The sequence below is a fragment of the Balaenoptera borealis genome (genome assembly GCF_965194805.1).
Source record: "Balaenoptera borealis genome assembly, chromosome: 1".
NCBI lineage: Eukaryota > Metazoa > Chordata > Mammalia > Artiodactyla > Balaenopteridae > Balaenoptera > Balaenoptera borealis.
In genome coordinates this window covers 2,067,890-2,083,048 of record NC_138860.1, presented here as the reverse complement: position 1 = coordinate 2,083,048, position 15,159 = coordinate 2,067,890, and the positions used below count along the sequence as shown (strand labels likewise).

The 15,159-nt window shown below is 59.2% G+C and overlaps 2 protein-coding genes across 4 annotated transcripts in view; both read right to left on the bottom strand.

Annotated features, from left to right (window-relative positions):
* Positions 1 to 4,794, bottom strand: part of CACNA1S (calcium voltage-gated channel subunit alpha1 S) — a 62,342-nt gene extending 57,548 nt beyond the window's left edge. For all 3 annotated transcript variants that reach the window (XM_082391089.1, XM_082391090.1, XM_082391091.1), the window contains exons 1-2: positions 4,498 to 4,794; positions 2,793 to 2,898 (exon numbers count right to left, since the gene is read on the bottom strand). In XM_082391089.1, coding sequence (XP_082247215.1) covers positions 2,793 to 2,898; positions 4,498 to 4,649 — 258 coding nt within the window. In that variant the 5' untranslated portion in view covers positions 4,650 to 4,794. The remainder of the gene's footprint in view (positions 1 to 2,792; positions 2,899 to 4,497) is intronic.
* Positions 4,795 to 5,183: 389 nt separating this feature from the next.
* Positions 5,184 to 10,528, bottom strand: ASCL5 (achaete-scute family bHLH transcription factor 5). The gene has a single exon (XM_082391182.1). The coding sequence runs from the start codon at positions 6,664 to 6,666 to the stop codon at positions 6,139 to 6,141; it is 528 nt and encodes a 175-aa protein (XP_082247308.1). The 5' UTR covers positions 6,667 to 10,528; the 3' UTR covers positions 5,184 to 6,138.
* Between the last annotated feature and the right edge of the window lie 4,631 nt (positions 10,529 to 15,159).

Genomic DNA, 15,159 nt, shown 5'->3' with positions numbered 1-15,159 from the left:
AGGACCGGCCTGCCCAGTGCAAGATGCAAGTGCAGGGCGCTTGTTCACAACCTGTGCCATTAAAGGTGCTAAGATGGCTTCCTTCCACGCTCCCTTTGTCAGCCTATCATGGTGGGGTTTATGGCCTATTTAGTGCTTTGTGGAGGGTGCAGACCCTTCCAGGCACCTCCCCTCCGTGACCCAGTGCACATGCCGCCCCCAGCCATGCCCTGGCCCTTCACACGGGCCCAGTGCCTCCACCCAAGGCGGACAGGCCTCCCCCAAGGAGACACTGAGCACCGGGAGGGGGTTGGGCCGGAAGCTGGACCCTGCAGGGCCCTCTCTGAATGGGCCGTGGTGCTGTCAGCCCAGGCTGGGGACTGACACACCAAAGGGCACGTGTGCCAACCCTGACGCTCCCAGGACCACGCCCAGGCTCTGCCAGGTGGCCTCCCAGGGGACTGAGCTGAGAGTCTGTCCTGAGAGACAGGGGAGGGGTAGGAAGTGACAGAAGGCAGGACCACGAGTGAGCCACGGCCCCGTGCCCTGTCCCCGTCGAACTTCACTTACAAAACATGGACTCAAAGATGAAATTATCAGATGTTTCGATGCCACCCCAGAGCATCACCCCCTGAGCACAGAGCCCTCCCTAGTGCAGGTCACACCCCGTGAAGCCGGCCCTGCCCTCCAGGCTCAGGTCAGACATGCCATCCGCTGGGGCCACCCTGACCCCCCCGTCTCACTCAGGTTCTCCTCCAGGACAACGTCCAAGTGCACCCAGACCTTGCATGTTTCCCATTTCCTTTTAACTGCTTGTTTGATTGATTGGATGAATTAATCTCTGTCAAGATGGGAATTATGTCTGTTTGGTTCACAAGTAGGTCCCCTGTACGTGCCAGGGATGTAACAGGCACACGACAAATATCTGTTAAATAAGTAAGAAAGTTAGTGCAGAGTGGGTCCTTGGGCCTCCCTTCTCCCAACCATGGTTCTGTTGGATGACTGGGGGGGGTCCCAGACCTTCCTCAGATTCCTACAAAGTGGCCAATAGGGCGAGGAAGAGAGAAAGCCCCCATCTCCCTCCCTCCTGCTCTAACTGCCCTCCCTTCCCTCTTGCTGGCTTTTGCGGAGATCAGCCTATAACTACAAGTAGAAGCGGGGAGGCCTCAGCTAGGAGCTGGCTGTGTGACCTTGAGTATCACCTGCCCTCTCTGGGCTTCACAACAAAGGGTCCCTCACTGATGAGCAATGACCCACCCAGCTCTGACCTTTGACGTGATGGTCGTTACTTTGGGAAGGTTTCCGGTCCGGTTCTGCCAGGGAACTCATCACCCTGTCTCTACGAGCCCTAGAACTTACCCAAGACTCCGTCACTCAGCCCACAGGCCAAAGGCAAGCACACAGCACCGTGTGAACTTTTTAGGGCAGCCGTTTTGTTTCAAGATGGCAGGCGACATACCCACTAAAGTCTGATTCTGCACCTTCAAGGAGGGTGGAGTTTCTTTCCAAAATAGTCAACTTCTTAAGGAGTTGAAATGGAACCGAGGCCCCCTGATATGAACTCCTAAAGGGTGGAGTGGATGCAGGACCCTCCTGGATTCCAGAGCGTAGACAAGGGACCGGCCTCATGGGGCCCAGGCTCCGAGAAGCACCTTCCCCGCCAGCCTCACCGCAGGCCCTGCCTGCTTTCGATCCCACTCTCTGAGCTCTTCCACTTATAGCCAAGCACACACTTAGAATCCCAGCTTCTCCCCAGCTCAAGATAGATTCCCATGGAAACCAGCGCAAAGCAGAGGCAGAAATAAATGCCATCCTTTCAGGCCCTGGACGCATGCTGACAGCTCTCCTTCCGCCCACCCCGCAGAGTTAGTGCAGGAAAAGCGTGCTGAAAGGGCGGGTCCATCGGCCTGTCCCCTCAGGAGCCTGGTAAATGCCCGAGAACAACATCTCCAGGGGCTTCCCCAGGGGCCCTCGTACTGTCACCACGTTGGTGGCACAGCTATACAGGCCAGGTCTGAAAGTCAGAGCCCCGCGTCTGAGACCCTATGAGAAGACGCGTGCATGTGGGTGACCCCCTGAGCCTCGGTTTCCTTGTCTTGTAATGGGTCTAATAACGTTACTGACTTCACGGGGGCAGTTACAGGAAGTGAAAAAGATAATAATGTAAACTATTTAGCACAGAACCTGGCATCTAATAAGCACTTAATAAATGTCAAGCATTTTATTATGATCTAGCTCTTGGGTAAGTCCATCTTTTACCCCCTTAAGCCTCAGTTTTCTCACCCATAAACACAGTGAGGTGGGGAGGAGCCAGGACAGCCTGATTCTGGAAAACCCCTTCCAGCCGTGGCCTTTTCTGGCCTGTGGACTTGCTACTGGTGACGGAGTGAGGAGAGCGTGGCTCTAACACATGTGCTCTCTCTCCGTCAAACCATCGCGGAAAGGCAAGCTCCACAGAAGCACGATCCTTCCGGGTTACAACCACGGAAGGGAACTCAGCATTCAGCCCCCATCGTTGGCCTTACAAAGCCTCAGTTTCCACATCTGTCAAATGGGACTAGTTTAGGGGCTGTGGTGAGGAGGACATGGCTTACTCTCGTAAGGAGCTCAGCACAGCGCCCCTGGCACAGCGGGTACTTGCCCAGTGCTGATATGATGGAATCCAAAGCTCTGCAAAGCTCTGAGCCACTCAGCCAGTCCTGCAGGTGGTGGGGACGTGGGGTCTGTATCCTTGGGGGCTGTAGCTCCAGCGTCATCTACCAGCCCGCAGCCTGGGCAGCAGGCCGGCAGGAGGAAGGGAAGACCCATCTTACCAGGCCGAGGTTCAGAGTGTTGCTGTCATCCTCCGGCATGGGCAGGTACACGGCCAGGGCCACACAGTTGGCAAAGATGGTGAGTAAGATGATGGTCTCGAAGGGTCTGGTGCAGGGTTAAGGAGAGCCCTCGAGTGAGGCGTGGGATTTGTGGGATTAAGGGGAAGAGCGCGCTGGGGGTCTGTCTGGACTGACTACAAGGCCAGGCTGATGGGCCCACGTTGCCCTCCTGCAGGGCACAGACGGGGCCGGGCTCCTGTGGGCCACCCGCCTCCCTCTCCTCCTACAGGGAGCGTCCACTGAGGCGCTTTGGGACCACGAGGCTCTGGCTCCTGGCTGGGGGCTACTCAGCCTCAAGGCCCGGGGAGACTTAAGCCCCCGTCTCAGTACCTACCCCCCCACCCCCTGCTCTACCGACCACCGCTCTCCCCGCTCCGCGGAGCCACAGCCAGACACGCCGCGGCGCCCTCGCAGAATCAGCAAGGGAGGCTGGGGCTGCTGCGGCCTGGGCTAAGCACCCCTGGGAAGCGGGCCGGGAGGGATGAAGCCCGGACTCTGCAGCCTGAGGAGGGGCCGGCAACCGACGGCAACCGACGGCAACCGACGGCATCCGTGGCCCCAGGGCCCTGCGCCCACCCACACAGGCCCTGCCGGCCGTTTTCCGGAGGGCACTCCCAGCAGGCTCCCTGGATTTGCTGGTGAGCGGCACAGCCTCCGGGGAGGCTGACCATTCGAGGGCGGGTGTGGAGGGCACTGAGGGGGAGAAGGGGGGAGGGCCGAGCTCTTCGTGCGTGGTTGGGGGACGCCCTGTACAGATGGCTAGAGGGAGACCCCGTGCCCTTCCCAGCCACCTTCCTCTGGGGTTTGAAGAGAGGCGGCCTCGGGGCAGAGGACTGGAGAGGCGACAGGATGCAGGCGAGAGAGACGGGTGGGGAAGTCTGCCCCCGCCCCCCGGACAGAGGAGGGCACGAGGCTCCCGGGTGCCGAGCAGTGCCTCGAGGGGGCAGGGCTGACTCCTACCCAGACCTTCCGGCTCCGCCTGGGTTTTCCTTGTCCCTCCCGCTCCCTTACTCTCCTTTCTTCTAGGCAACAGCTGGTGGGAGCCTGGTCTTCCAAAACCCTTCAGAAGTATTTCAAATATTCCCGACCAGCTCACTCAGCACCCACTTGACAATGGCCTCCCCCCTCTGCATCTCCTTCCTCTCTTCCCCAAATAAGCTGGAAATTGTCATCATTCTTCCTCGCAGAGCTAATGCCAACATAGAAGGGGGCTCATGTCCCTGTGCCCACGTGGTGCCTCCCACCCAGGCCTGCTGTTCACAGCAGAGCTCGGTGCAGGCCCATCTCTCCTCCCCACCCGGCCCGCTGTCGCCTCTCCCCACCCCAGCCCTGTCCCATATCCCAGGGAGGCTGAGAGGAGCCCTCGACGCTGGGGACTGGGGATTTGGGCACACCTTCCAGCACCTTCCAGAGACACTACAGAGGCACCCAGGCTGCCTCCAGGACCTGGGCCTCAGCCCCGGCCCCTGGAAGCCCCGCCGGTTCCCCCTGCTCCTCGGTTGAGGGCTTCCTTCCCAAAGGCTCCCAGCTCCATCCCCAGGCCCCGGTCTCCGGCCCCCAAAGCCTGAGATCTGTGAGCCCCGCTCCTCCCCTCCCATGACACACACACACTCTCTCCGTGCAGCCCCTTGGCCCTGAAGGATACCTCCATTCCACGATGCTGATGCAGGCCTTCCTCACGGGGTTCTGGAGAGTCAAGCAGAACAAGGCCCGGGGCGGCCTGGGCAGGACCTCGGGAACAGGCTTCTTGGGCTGTTTCTTCCTCAGGCCCTCATCCTGGTGCAAGGACGGCTCCATGGCTCCCGTAGCCTCAGCCTCTCCTGCTCCCCACCCGCTGCCCTCTCTTCCCCGAGTCCCCAGTGCCCCTGCCTTGGGGAGCGGGCGGCTGAGCCCCTGGGCGAGCCTGCCCTGCTGAGGCAGCCGGGGCGGGCCGGGGATCACTCTCCCTGCTCCCAGCGAGTAAAATGAGCCTCCGCGGGCTCTCTGCTGCCCAGCCGAGCTCCCGCGGCCAGGCAGCTGTCATTCCTCCCCAGCCCAGCCAGTGACAGCCCGGTATGTCCCCAAGGAGGCTGGGGGTGGGGCTGGGGGCTCACACATGGGTCTGGGCTGGGGCAGAGGGAGACAGGATGGAAGGTTCAAGGCTGGGGCGACGGAGAGCTCGCGAAGTGCAATGGAGCCTCAAGCTTCAGACTAGCTCCTTGGTGTCAAGGTTCAACCCACCCCTCCCCGCAGGCCCATGACACCGTCCAGAAAGGGTGCTGGGTGGTCCAGCGCAGTAGGAGTCCACAGCCCTCCCTCACATCTCTGCCTGCAGCCGTCAGGCCAAGATCCTGCACCCTCACCCCATGCCTACGCCCCGTGGGGAGGCCTCCTGGGTGTGCCCACCTTTCTCTCCCCCCCAGCCTGCCCCTAGCTGTGCAAGGGGCGGTGTCTATCTCTGGGACTCTGTGCCCTCCCCACACTGCCCCTGGCATGTACTAAGCTCTCTGTAAATGTTAGTTGAATGCATGAGCTAACAGAACACCCCACACACCCTGGAGGCAAGTGCTTGAGTGGGAAGGAGACAGGGCGCCAGAGAAGGGAAGGAGGACAACGACCTGGGAATTACAAAACCCAACGTCTTTATTTAGCCCCTTCGTGCAAACACAGCGCAGGTACACCCATGCGGTCCCCACGCCCACAGAGTACAGTCTGAGGGGGGGACACGCAGTCCTCACCCACCCCGGGGGCGGGCGGGGGGGAAGGAAAGGGTCACACTGGGGCGTGGGGTGGGTAAGGCCCTCCATTAAGGAAGCCAGAGGGCGCCACCAGCGCACACACTCCGCCGCCTCCTGGGCTGAGTGCAGGCTGAATCTGGCCTGCGTCTCTCCCTCTGGGCTCCTCTTGGGGGCGGGGGGAGGAGACAAGCAAGACCCCGAAGCGGACGCTGGTGTCTGAGGCCATCTCGTGGAGAGCAGGGGCGTGGCGTGCGGACCAGAGCAGACTCGCCTCCTGGGCTGCGCCCGTGGCCACGGAGGACGGAGCAGGACCACCACGACCGGGGTACCTCCGACCTTCCCCGGCGCGGGGCTGAGGCCGAGCCGGAGCCCGACCCCGGGGTGGCCGGCATGGACGGGGCGCGCGCCCTCGCCGCCCCCCGACTGCCGCTCTGGCCTCTCTCGTGCCCCTCGTCCCCCCCACCCCGCCCCCGTCCCCCCCGCTGGAAGGGACGGGGCCGAGCTGGCGCTGGCGGAGGGAGGGTGCCGCGGACGCCTGAGCACCCCGAGCCCGGGCGGCCCCAGCCCGCTCAGTGGCTGCAGTCCTCCGACTCGAAGAGGGGCGAGGAAGAGCAGCAGGAGGGCTCGGACGAGTCGGGCGCCAGGGAGGGGGGCCCCCGGGGCTCGCGGGGCCCGGGGCCGTCGGGGGCGGCGCTTAGCAGTTCCTGCAGGTGCTTGATATAGCGGATGGCGGCGCGCAGGGTCTCCACCTTGCTGAGCCGCTTCTCGGCCAGGGCGCCCGGCAGGTGGCCGCGGAGGCGCGCGTAGCCCTCGTTGACGCAGCGGACGCGCTGGCGCTCGCGCTCGTTGCGCTTCTGGATGAAGGCGGGCTCGAAGGGGTAGTCGCCCGGGAAGGGCGCGCCGGGGAACGCGGCCGCGTAGGCGTCGCAGTAGGGCGGCCGGGCGGCGCCCGGGTACAGCAGGAAGGGCACGGCGCCCAGAGGCTCGGCGCGGGCCGGGGTCGCCGGCCGGGGAGGGGGCCCGATGCCCAGCGGCAGGCAGCCGGGGGACGCCGCGGGCCGGCGGGCCGCCAGCGCCCGGCAGAAGTCGTCGTTCATGGTGCCGCGCGGAGCCGGACCCGGAGCGTGCCCCGAATCGCCCCGACTCGGGGTCTGCGCGCCCTGCCCGCGGAGCGAGTCACATCGCCAGCCGCGGCTCCGGGCGGCTGGACTGGTCAGGGCTTCTTTTCGCTCTGGGAGCAGGCTCCGAGGTCCCCCTAAGGCGAGCCATCGCGGTGGACTGTGCGGGCACGTCTCAGAGCAGCCGGCGGGGATGCGGGGTGGGCGCGGGCCTTCCCAGGGCGCAGCTCTGCGGCTCCAGCGGGCCCCGCGCCAGGGTCTTGGTCGTCACGGCCCTCGGGGTCCCCGGGCTGTGTGCCGCGCAGGAGAGGGTCCCGGCTACCGTCTCTAAAGAAGAGGGTGAACATATCAATTAGGAAAGGCCTTGCATCCTGGGCTCCTTTGTGTCACCCCACCCTCCAACGTGATTGTAAGCATCATGAGAGGAGGCAGTGGGCTGCAGAAGACATACACGCAGAGCAGGGTTCAAATCCCGGTTCACACCTTAATGCTTGGGTGCCCTCTCTGAGGCACAGTTTCCAGTATGGAGATAATTAAAACATCCCTCCCAGGAGACGAATACTGAATGAGGAGCAAATGAGAAAAAAATATACCCAAAGACGCCTCTTCCAGGGCCTGCCTTACAAAAGGTGCCCAGCGATGTCATTTCCTTTGAGGAACAAGTCTGGTCACTCGCACCTGCCAGGGTCTCACATCTGGAGGCTCCGAGCCTGCTTACTGAGTCGGCAGTAGAAACCCCAGCGGTAGCCATAAGGCAACTAAGGGTCGGACTCTTTATTGAAGGCAATGCATCTTTGGTTCAGAGGAACCCGCATGCGGTCAGGACTTTCAAAGCCCTCCTGTGTGGAGTGGCACCACCAAAGCTTTCTGTGCCCCAGTCCCCAGGGTGGGGGGGGCTGGGATGTGCCCCCTCAGCCCTCCTGGGTTTGTCCTTTCTGCCACTCAACACAAGTGCCTGTGATTTCAGCTCCGTGTGGGCAGAGCCTGGCAGGCTAGAGAGTGCACAAATGCTTGTTGAATAACTGGGAGGGAGGATGAGACAGGAAGCTGGGCTGGGAGGGGGTAGGACTAAGTCACACACAGCCCCTTTCCCAGACACCAGGATGCTCTTATTTCAGAAATAATTGGCCTGGGTTGCATTTAAGTGCCACCAACTCCTCTCACCCACGGTTATCAGATTCCACTTCGTTGTCATTTCCTCTAGGCATTCTCTCTGACCCGCCCCCTCCCCGTGTACCCAGTGTCCTGTCGATGCCATCTTGCACTTGTCACACTGCCCTCGCCACGGGAGATCTCAGGGGTCCCTGAATGAGCAAGTGAGTGGGTGCTGCAGCCCACGTGGACGGGGATGGGGCAGCGGGGCCTCAGATGCCGGGCCAAGCCTTCTACCTGATGGAAGGGCCGGCTCTGTCCCTGACAGGGGAAGGTCGCTGACACACTCAGGTTCCCGAGAGTCTCCTGCACCTTCTCGTCTTTATCCTTTATCCGGGTCCCAGTCTGTTCCCAGCTAGCCCTGCCCTCCATGCTGAACGGAAACCAGGAAGAATCAACAGCATTCAAAGTACTGCCCTTGAAAGACTGTGTGAAGCTGCAGGACAAAGTCACATACCCCTCTCCCGCTCCACGGCCTCCGGGCTCCCCTTTGAAGGGAAGTGTCCTTCAAGGGACGGTTCTAGAAAATCTCTTCCAAACACCCCTCGGCTCCGGACGCTCTGCTCATGCCCGACCTCACCCTTGGCTGACACGGACCCTGCGGGTCCTGGGGGCCTCTCTGCTCCCCCCCAGTCCTGCCCCAGGCTGATTGCCTGAGTTCTCCAGCCCCCAACATAGACTTTCCAGGCTGTGCCTTGAGTCTTCAACCAGATAGTAAACCACCAGAAGGCAGGCCTTTCTCCCACTCTTAGTGGTGCCCCTCAGTCCCTTGCCCAGTGCTGGGCCTGTAACGAGTGCTCAAAATTATTTGCTATCAGTGCTTTTGTTTTGTAAAAATATGGGATCCAGACTCTCCTCTCCTGCATGATCCCTGTCTATTCATATTTGACTTAATTATTTAAATATAATTTGATTGAGGTCAGAAGCTTATTTACATCTAATGACAATTTTAATAAATACAACTTAATATCTATTTGTGTCGATTCAATATTCAATACCTATTCATTTTCCTTACATGCTATTTACATTTTTTATGACTATTCAGAAAAGTCACTCAAGCAAGCAACCTCACAGCTTGACCATGTATTTCTTGAACTAGTTCTCTTTTTACTGTTAGAAAAGGACCGACGACCTGGCAGCGAGCTCAGGTGAGGGCACAGTTGCAGGTGAACTGTGATCTGCATTTTCCTCCGCGGAATGCTCTACCCTGGCGAGGAGCGGAAGGACACCGGGTAGTAGGTTATCCTCAAGCGGCCTGAGAGCACGTACTTACCGAGAGCATCTGTGCATGGGACTGCCCTAGGCTCTGGGATGGAGCGGTGAACAAAACCCGTGGTGAAATAATAATAATAGTAATAATAAAATAATAATGATAATAATAGCGATCGTTTATTACTCTTGCTGTGCAAGGCATCGTGCCAAGTGCTTTACGTGAAACATCGCACTTAATTCCTACACAATTCTTGTGAGGTAGGTGCTAATCTCATCCGGTTGTACAGGTGAGAAAACGGAGGCTTGTGAAGAAAGGTTAAATTACTTGCCCAAGGTTCCACAGTTAGTGATCTCATGAACTAGTAAATGCTAGTCACCCCTACCCTTCTCTCCCTCCCCCCGATTCCCTCACTATTTCTCCTAGAGCTTCACATTTGAACCTGAAGTTCAGAGGGGCTTGTGCTGACCTAACACGAGTACCTTACTAAACTATGACTCCTGTTGAAGGGGATGTTCCACTGCAGATTCTGATGATCACGCCGTTTGAGCTCCTGCCCTGGTAAGAGTGGCACCACAGGTCACCTGGGTGGTCCTCGGGAAGGTAATGGCCCCTTGCAGATGCTCTTAGGAGGATGGCCACGGACTTCTGTCGTTGGGAGGGGAGGACCGAGTTTAACCAGAGTCAAGTACAGGGAGCCGTACCCCTGGGAACCTGGTGAGGAACCCCCTCGCCTGAGCTTAAAAACATGAATACTGGGATCCTCCTTAACCTGCAGTACCTGGACAGGATCTGACCAGCAACCGAGAACCAGCCCACGGGCTCAGCTCCCGGACTGGGCGGAACCAGTTGTCGACAGCGACACCGTGTGGCCGTGAGGAGCAATGGCAGTAGCAGGTTGCTGAAATTCCAGGTCCCGACTCCGTCATAATTACTCCCCCTGGAGACTGAATCCCCAGGTCTTTTGGAAAATTCGGGGTACTGGAGGACTCCCAAGAAGAGCCATGGGGTCTCCCGTTAACATCGACTACTTTCCTCCCTGAGTGGGTGGATCAGTTCACATCACTTAAACGTTCATTATATACAAATACATAAAAGACGCATCATTAAACATATTTTGTTTTTTTGTAATTTGTTATTTGTATCAGTATGAAGCAACTCACTAGCTAAAAGCCTGCTTCTGAAATAGTGCGTGGGGGGCTGGCCCCGCCCACGTGAGCACGGAGGAGGCTACTGGAGGGAGGAGTTGAAGCAATACTCTCCACCTTTCTAGGGCCCTAGTTCCTCCCGGGCGGGGCTCCTTGCCCTCGGCACCTCAGGTGTACTTTCCAGGGACTGGGACGAGATGTGCTCGGCAGGAGGAACCCGATCGTCCACGAAGCTCACTGCCCGACGGAGCTGTCCCGGCTGCCCTTTTATGACCAGGACGTGTTCACAGTCATGCCCGGCACAGTCATATTGTACAAGGAACGTGGTGACACCCAGTCCAACTTGCAGCAGAGAGAGTCAGGAAGCCACCAGTGGGGTCTCCTGGGCCTCCTTCCCCAGTCCTAGTTGCTCCTAATTCTGCATCAGGTGGCATTTGCCCCCCAACAGCTATTAGCTCCTTGTGGTCACATCCTGCCAGAGGCTCTCCCTACCACCCCCATGGCACATCATTACAACTTCTTGCTGATGGTTTCATGAGCATGGCCTGCCCACCCCAGGCCGTCCCTCTCCTAGGAGTCCAGCGTCTCCCGACCCCATCTCCCCCTTTCCCCAGCCCTACACCCTTCGTGGCCAGCAGGCAGCCAGAGAGCACTCTTCCCGGAGCCCTTCCTGACCCCGTCTCCCGGCCCAAGGTGTAAACTCTAAGTGCAAGAGCTCCTGCCTCATGCTTCATCTTTGAAACACACAGTCCCTGCTGCATAAATGTTTGTTGATTGACACTGGGTATCCCTGGGGAGGGCTGAACCATCTTGATGGAGCAAAGGGGGCTGTGACCTCTGAGTGGGCTGGACCATCTACAGAGCAGGTAACATAATTCTCCCTTTCCAGGTTTTCTCACTGTCTTCACCGGGACCGGAGCCAGAGGCGAGGGACTGAGACCAGAAATTGGTTGACTATGTCACTTCAAACTCGGAACAGGGCTCGGGAAGTGGCTTTGGGAGAGGTGAGCTCACTGCCCTCTGCTTCTCCTTCCACTCAGGGGTTCCTACACTGGATCGTGTGTGGTGGAGCTTATCGGCACCTTCATGAAGACATCTTCCAGAGCCTCTCCTACCCCTGCCATCCCAAACTGGGAGAATTTGTAAGGAAACCAAGGACTCGGAATGACAGCACAAATGGGCTTCACCCATCCCCTGCCTACAGGCAAGGTAGTCACTGAAACCTTTCCCCAAAGGGCTCCACGGCCAAATACATTGAGAAATGCAGCCCCTTTATTCAATCCCTGGAGATCCCCAGGGTGCATCCCAGAGAAAACCCTGCAGTAAAGAAAGCTGCTCGCATTTAACCCAGAAATCCCCAAGTGGACCTCAGAACGGTTTGTTGTTTTCTTTTTCTCAAGCCTCCTAACATCAAGTAGAATACATTTCAGGGAATTCTACCTTAAAATCTCCAGGATAAGCAAATGTTTTTTTCTTTTTAAAATAAGAACTGTCACAATCTCCCTTCGGAGTCTGTCTCATAGCCTGTAATTACTTCTAGGAGGATAACCTCACCACTCCCTCCTTATATATTCAACACACCCAACCAAACGATCATTTCAGAATCTCCTCGATACCACGCTGGATCTGACCAAGGAGAAGGGCAGCCAGGCCCGGCGACCATGACCCCACAGAGGGCCCTTGAGGGCTAGAAACCAACACCTCCTCTTCTGGGCAGCTGCAGGGCTTGGCCGGCTGGTCTCGGCCTCTGTGCCCCTCTGGTCCCGTGATGAACGAGGCAGTGCTATTCACGCGCGGACCTCAGCCCAGAGCCCGCCTAGCCCCCCTCATGCCCTCCGCGCTGTGTTCCCGGCCACGGCGTTTGCCCCAGGCTGCTGCCTGCAGCCACTTCCCGAGAGGAGCCATGCCGAGCTCTGAGGCAGTGACGAAGCCAGGTGCCCAAACACGGGGACGCTCGGCTGGGACTCCGGAAGGAGGGGAAAGGCGTGGGGAAGGAAGGCTGCCATGGATTAGGTGGCTCCCGATGCCTGGCCTTGCTGGGTGCCCTGCTCTCCTGTCTCCCGTAACCCTCAGCCTGTTTACAGAAGAGGAACTGGAGGCTCAGAGAGGCTGGGACAGCTGCTCAGGGTCACACAGCTGGAGTGCAGCTCACCAGGGTCTGTTCTGTTCAAGGTGATACACGAGGACCTTCTTAGCCAGGTAGGCGTGCCCAACTTTTTGGCAGGAGTCCTGATCTTTATAGGATTTCTTGGGGGCCAGAGTTGGGGGAGGGGCTCGTCCTCTTCCTAATTCCCTTGACTGTACCCGGCGTTTACGACTCTGGGAGTCACAGGAAGGCGTTTTTGGAGAGGGCTGCCCCCAGTCCTCAGGAAGAATATCAGGCTCCCTGGAGCACCTCACGGGCCCGGGAGCCCCGTGTGAGAGGCAGCCCCACAAGCAGCAAGCACGCTTCAGGCCAGACTCTCCTAGACTGAATCCCGGCTCTGCTTTCACTGGCGGAGGCGCTGATTCTACAGACCTCAGTTTCCTCACCTGCAGAATGGGCGCAGTGACACGTCAGAGGTTATTGTAAAGATAAGAGGAACCTACGTGGGTCACCTGGCACCTAATAGGAACGGAATCACTGGCAGCTGGTATTGCCAGCACGGCTGGGGCGGCCCTGGAAAGAGCCCCTGAAGCTCTAAGATCCTGGGATGTGGCTCTGACAGGCCTGAGTCAGCAGATGCCACCCCCGACATTGCAACTGGACACAGCACCAACGCCCGCGTCCAGCGGCTCCCCAGAGCCACGTCTGTCCTAGTAGACGTCCAGAGGGAAAATTCTGTACATGAGGGCCTGACCCTTTTCTCAAGTCTCTGAAGGATTAGGGTAACACAATTCTCTAAATAAGGTGAATGTATTCAGTGTGCATCCTACCGCCTGCCTACGGATTCACCCGCCAAACCTCTCCTGAGCCTCTTCCGGAACCCCATGGAGGGCGGGGTTCAGCAGAGGACCACCCAGACTGCTGTGCCCAGGTGGGTGGACAAGGCAGGACTGCACCTCACACTTCCGCTCTGAGTGCACTCACTACAGCCCTGGGAGGTCATCGTCCCCATGTTCCAGACGAGGAGATGGGGGCACAGAGAGGTTAAGCAACCTGCCCAAGGTCACACAGCTGGTACAGGGCAGAGCTGGGATTCATACCCAGGCACTGGGGCTCCTGAGTAAGTGAGAGGTAAGAGCCAAAGGAGGTGAGGAGAAAGTGAAGACACCAGCGTGATATTCTCCGTGTCAGGCACTCTTCTCAGTGACACTTGTGTGTGCACACGCTCACACATGCATGCACAGTCATTGAGTCCTCACTACAAGGTAGGGACTATCATCACCCTTGTTTTACAGGTAGGAAAGCTGAAGCACAGAGAGGTAAAGGAACTTTCCCAGGGTCACACAGCTGATGAATTTTGAACTTGGCATTCGAGACAAATTGGTGTACACCTTGGGACTGGCCAGGCATCCCTGTCCTGTCCAGGAATGAGTCTTTCTTAACAGCCCAAGAGAGTGAGTAAACCTGAGACTCGGAAGAAAGTCTGCTCCAGACGGCATTCCTACAGCTCCACGCCCATCCGTGCCCCCTGCTGTCAGTTACACCTCAAGGGGGAGGAAGGGGCTACAGCTTAGGTGCCAGGACATCTGAACTCTTGGCCCAAAGCCACCAGTGAGTGCTAATGTGACTCGGTGGACAAGCTTTACCAAGAAAAACGGCCTCTCACCAGACTTCAGAGAGGGTGTGTGTAGGAAGAGCTCAAAGGGGTCCAAAGCCTCGTGGGAGTGGCGCTGGGGGTGCAGGACGGGGGCTGGGGAAGGGAAGGCAAAGGCGGGACCCTGACCAAAATGTCCACGGGAACCCAGCGTCCAGCCCGCCTCTTGGCCAGAAGGATGCACGCTGCTGTCGAGTGCACTTCTGGTGAGGCCCTTCCGGTCGCTGCCTGCACACGCATGCCCTCCAGGGCAGTTCCGAGCCCTTGGGATTAGTCACTGCTAACTTCAAGGGAAAAAAAGAGGAAGGGAAATCATCCCATGGGCGCTGTGAAGGCACCAGCAGCCTCAAGCGGGTGATTCTGCGGAGGATGGCGGCTCTGACCGGGAAATGGGGCTGTGTCTGAGCCTCCCTTGGTGATGACCGGTCCCCTGGGGCGGGGTTCACGGGCAGAGGGGGCAGCGCAGAAGCCTCCGCCCCCTGCCCCGACCCCGCTGGGCCATCAGCGTGGCCGTCTCCCCACCACCCCCAGGCCTGCTGCCAGCTGTAGCACCGACATCAGACAGAGAACTGTGCCTGGGGCCCAGGTCATCGCTGACTCAGGGATGGAGGAAAGGGGCTCCCTTCGCCACAAAAGGGAGCCTCCCTTCTAGGTGACTCGCGGGGGAGAAAAAAACCCCCGGAGCCACAGAATAAACGTTTGAGGTTTCCCGAGGCCCCTCCTGACCATCGATTTGTAGGTGGGAAGCGACCCTGGCTCCGGGGCTCCCGGGACGCAGCGACACCTCGGTCTGCAGGAGTGGGCAAGCTGACTCTCGCTGCTCACGCACAGGTCTCACTGGGTCGTCAGCGCGTCCTACAAGGAAGGGGTCTTCAGCCCCGTGCCACAGGCAGGAAGGGGCTGGCAGGGCCGGGGCAGGCGCCAGGTGGGCCCCCAGGTCCCTCTCCTGTGCGTGCGCGATGCCCAGGACCCTCCCGGCTGTCTCGTTCATGCAGTTACCACGTTTTAGAGAGAATCGGAGCCCTCTGCGTCTTGTCGAAAACGTGGCTTACGACGGGGGCTCTGGGGCCACTTCCCAGCCAGGACCGCGGGCAGGCCCATCCCTCCTCAGCGGGGCGGGGACGAGCAGCACCGGCCCGGGGGAGACCCCACCGGAAAGCATCCTCGCCGCCACCTGCCTGGCTCCCGGCGGCGGCCCTGACCGCACGCCCGCGCCGGACGT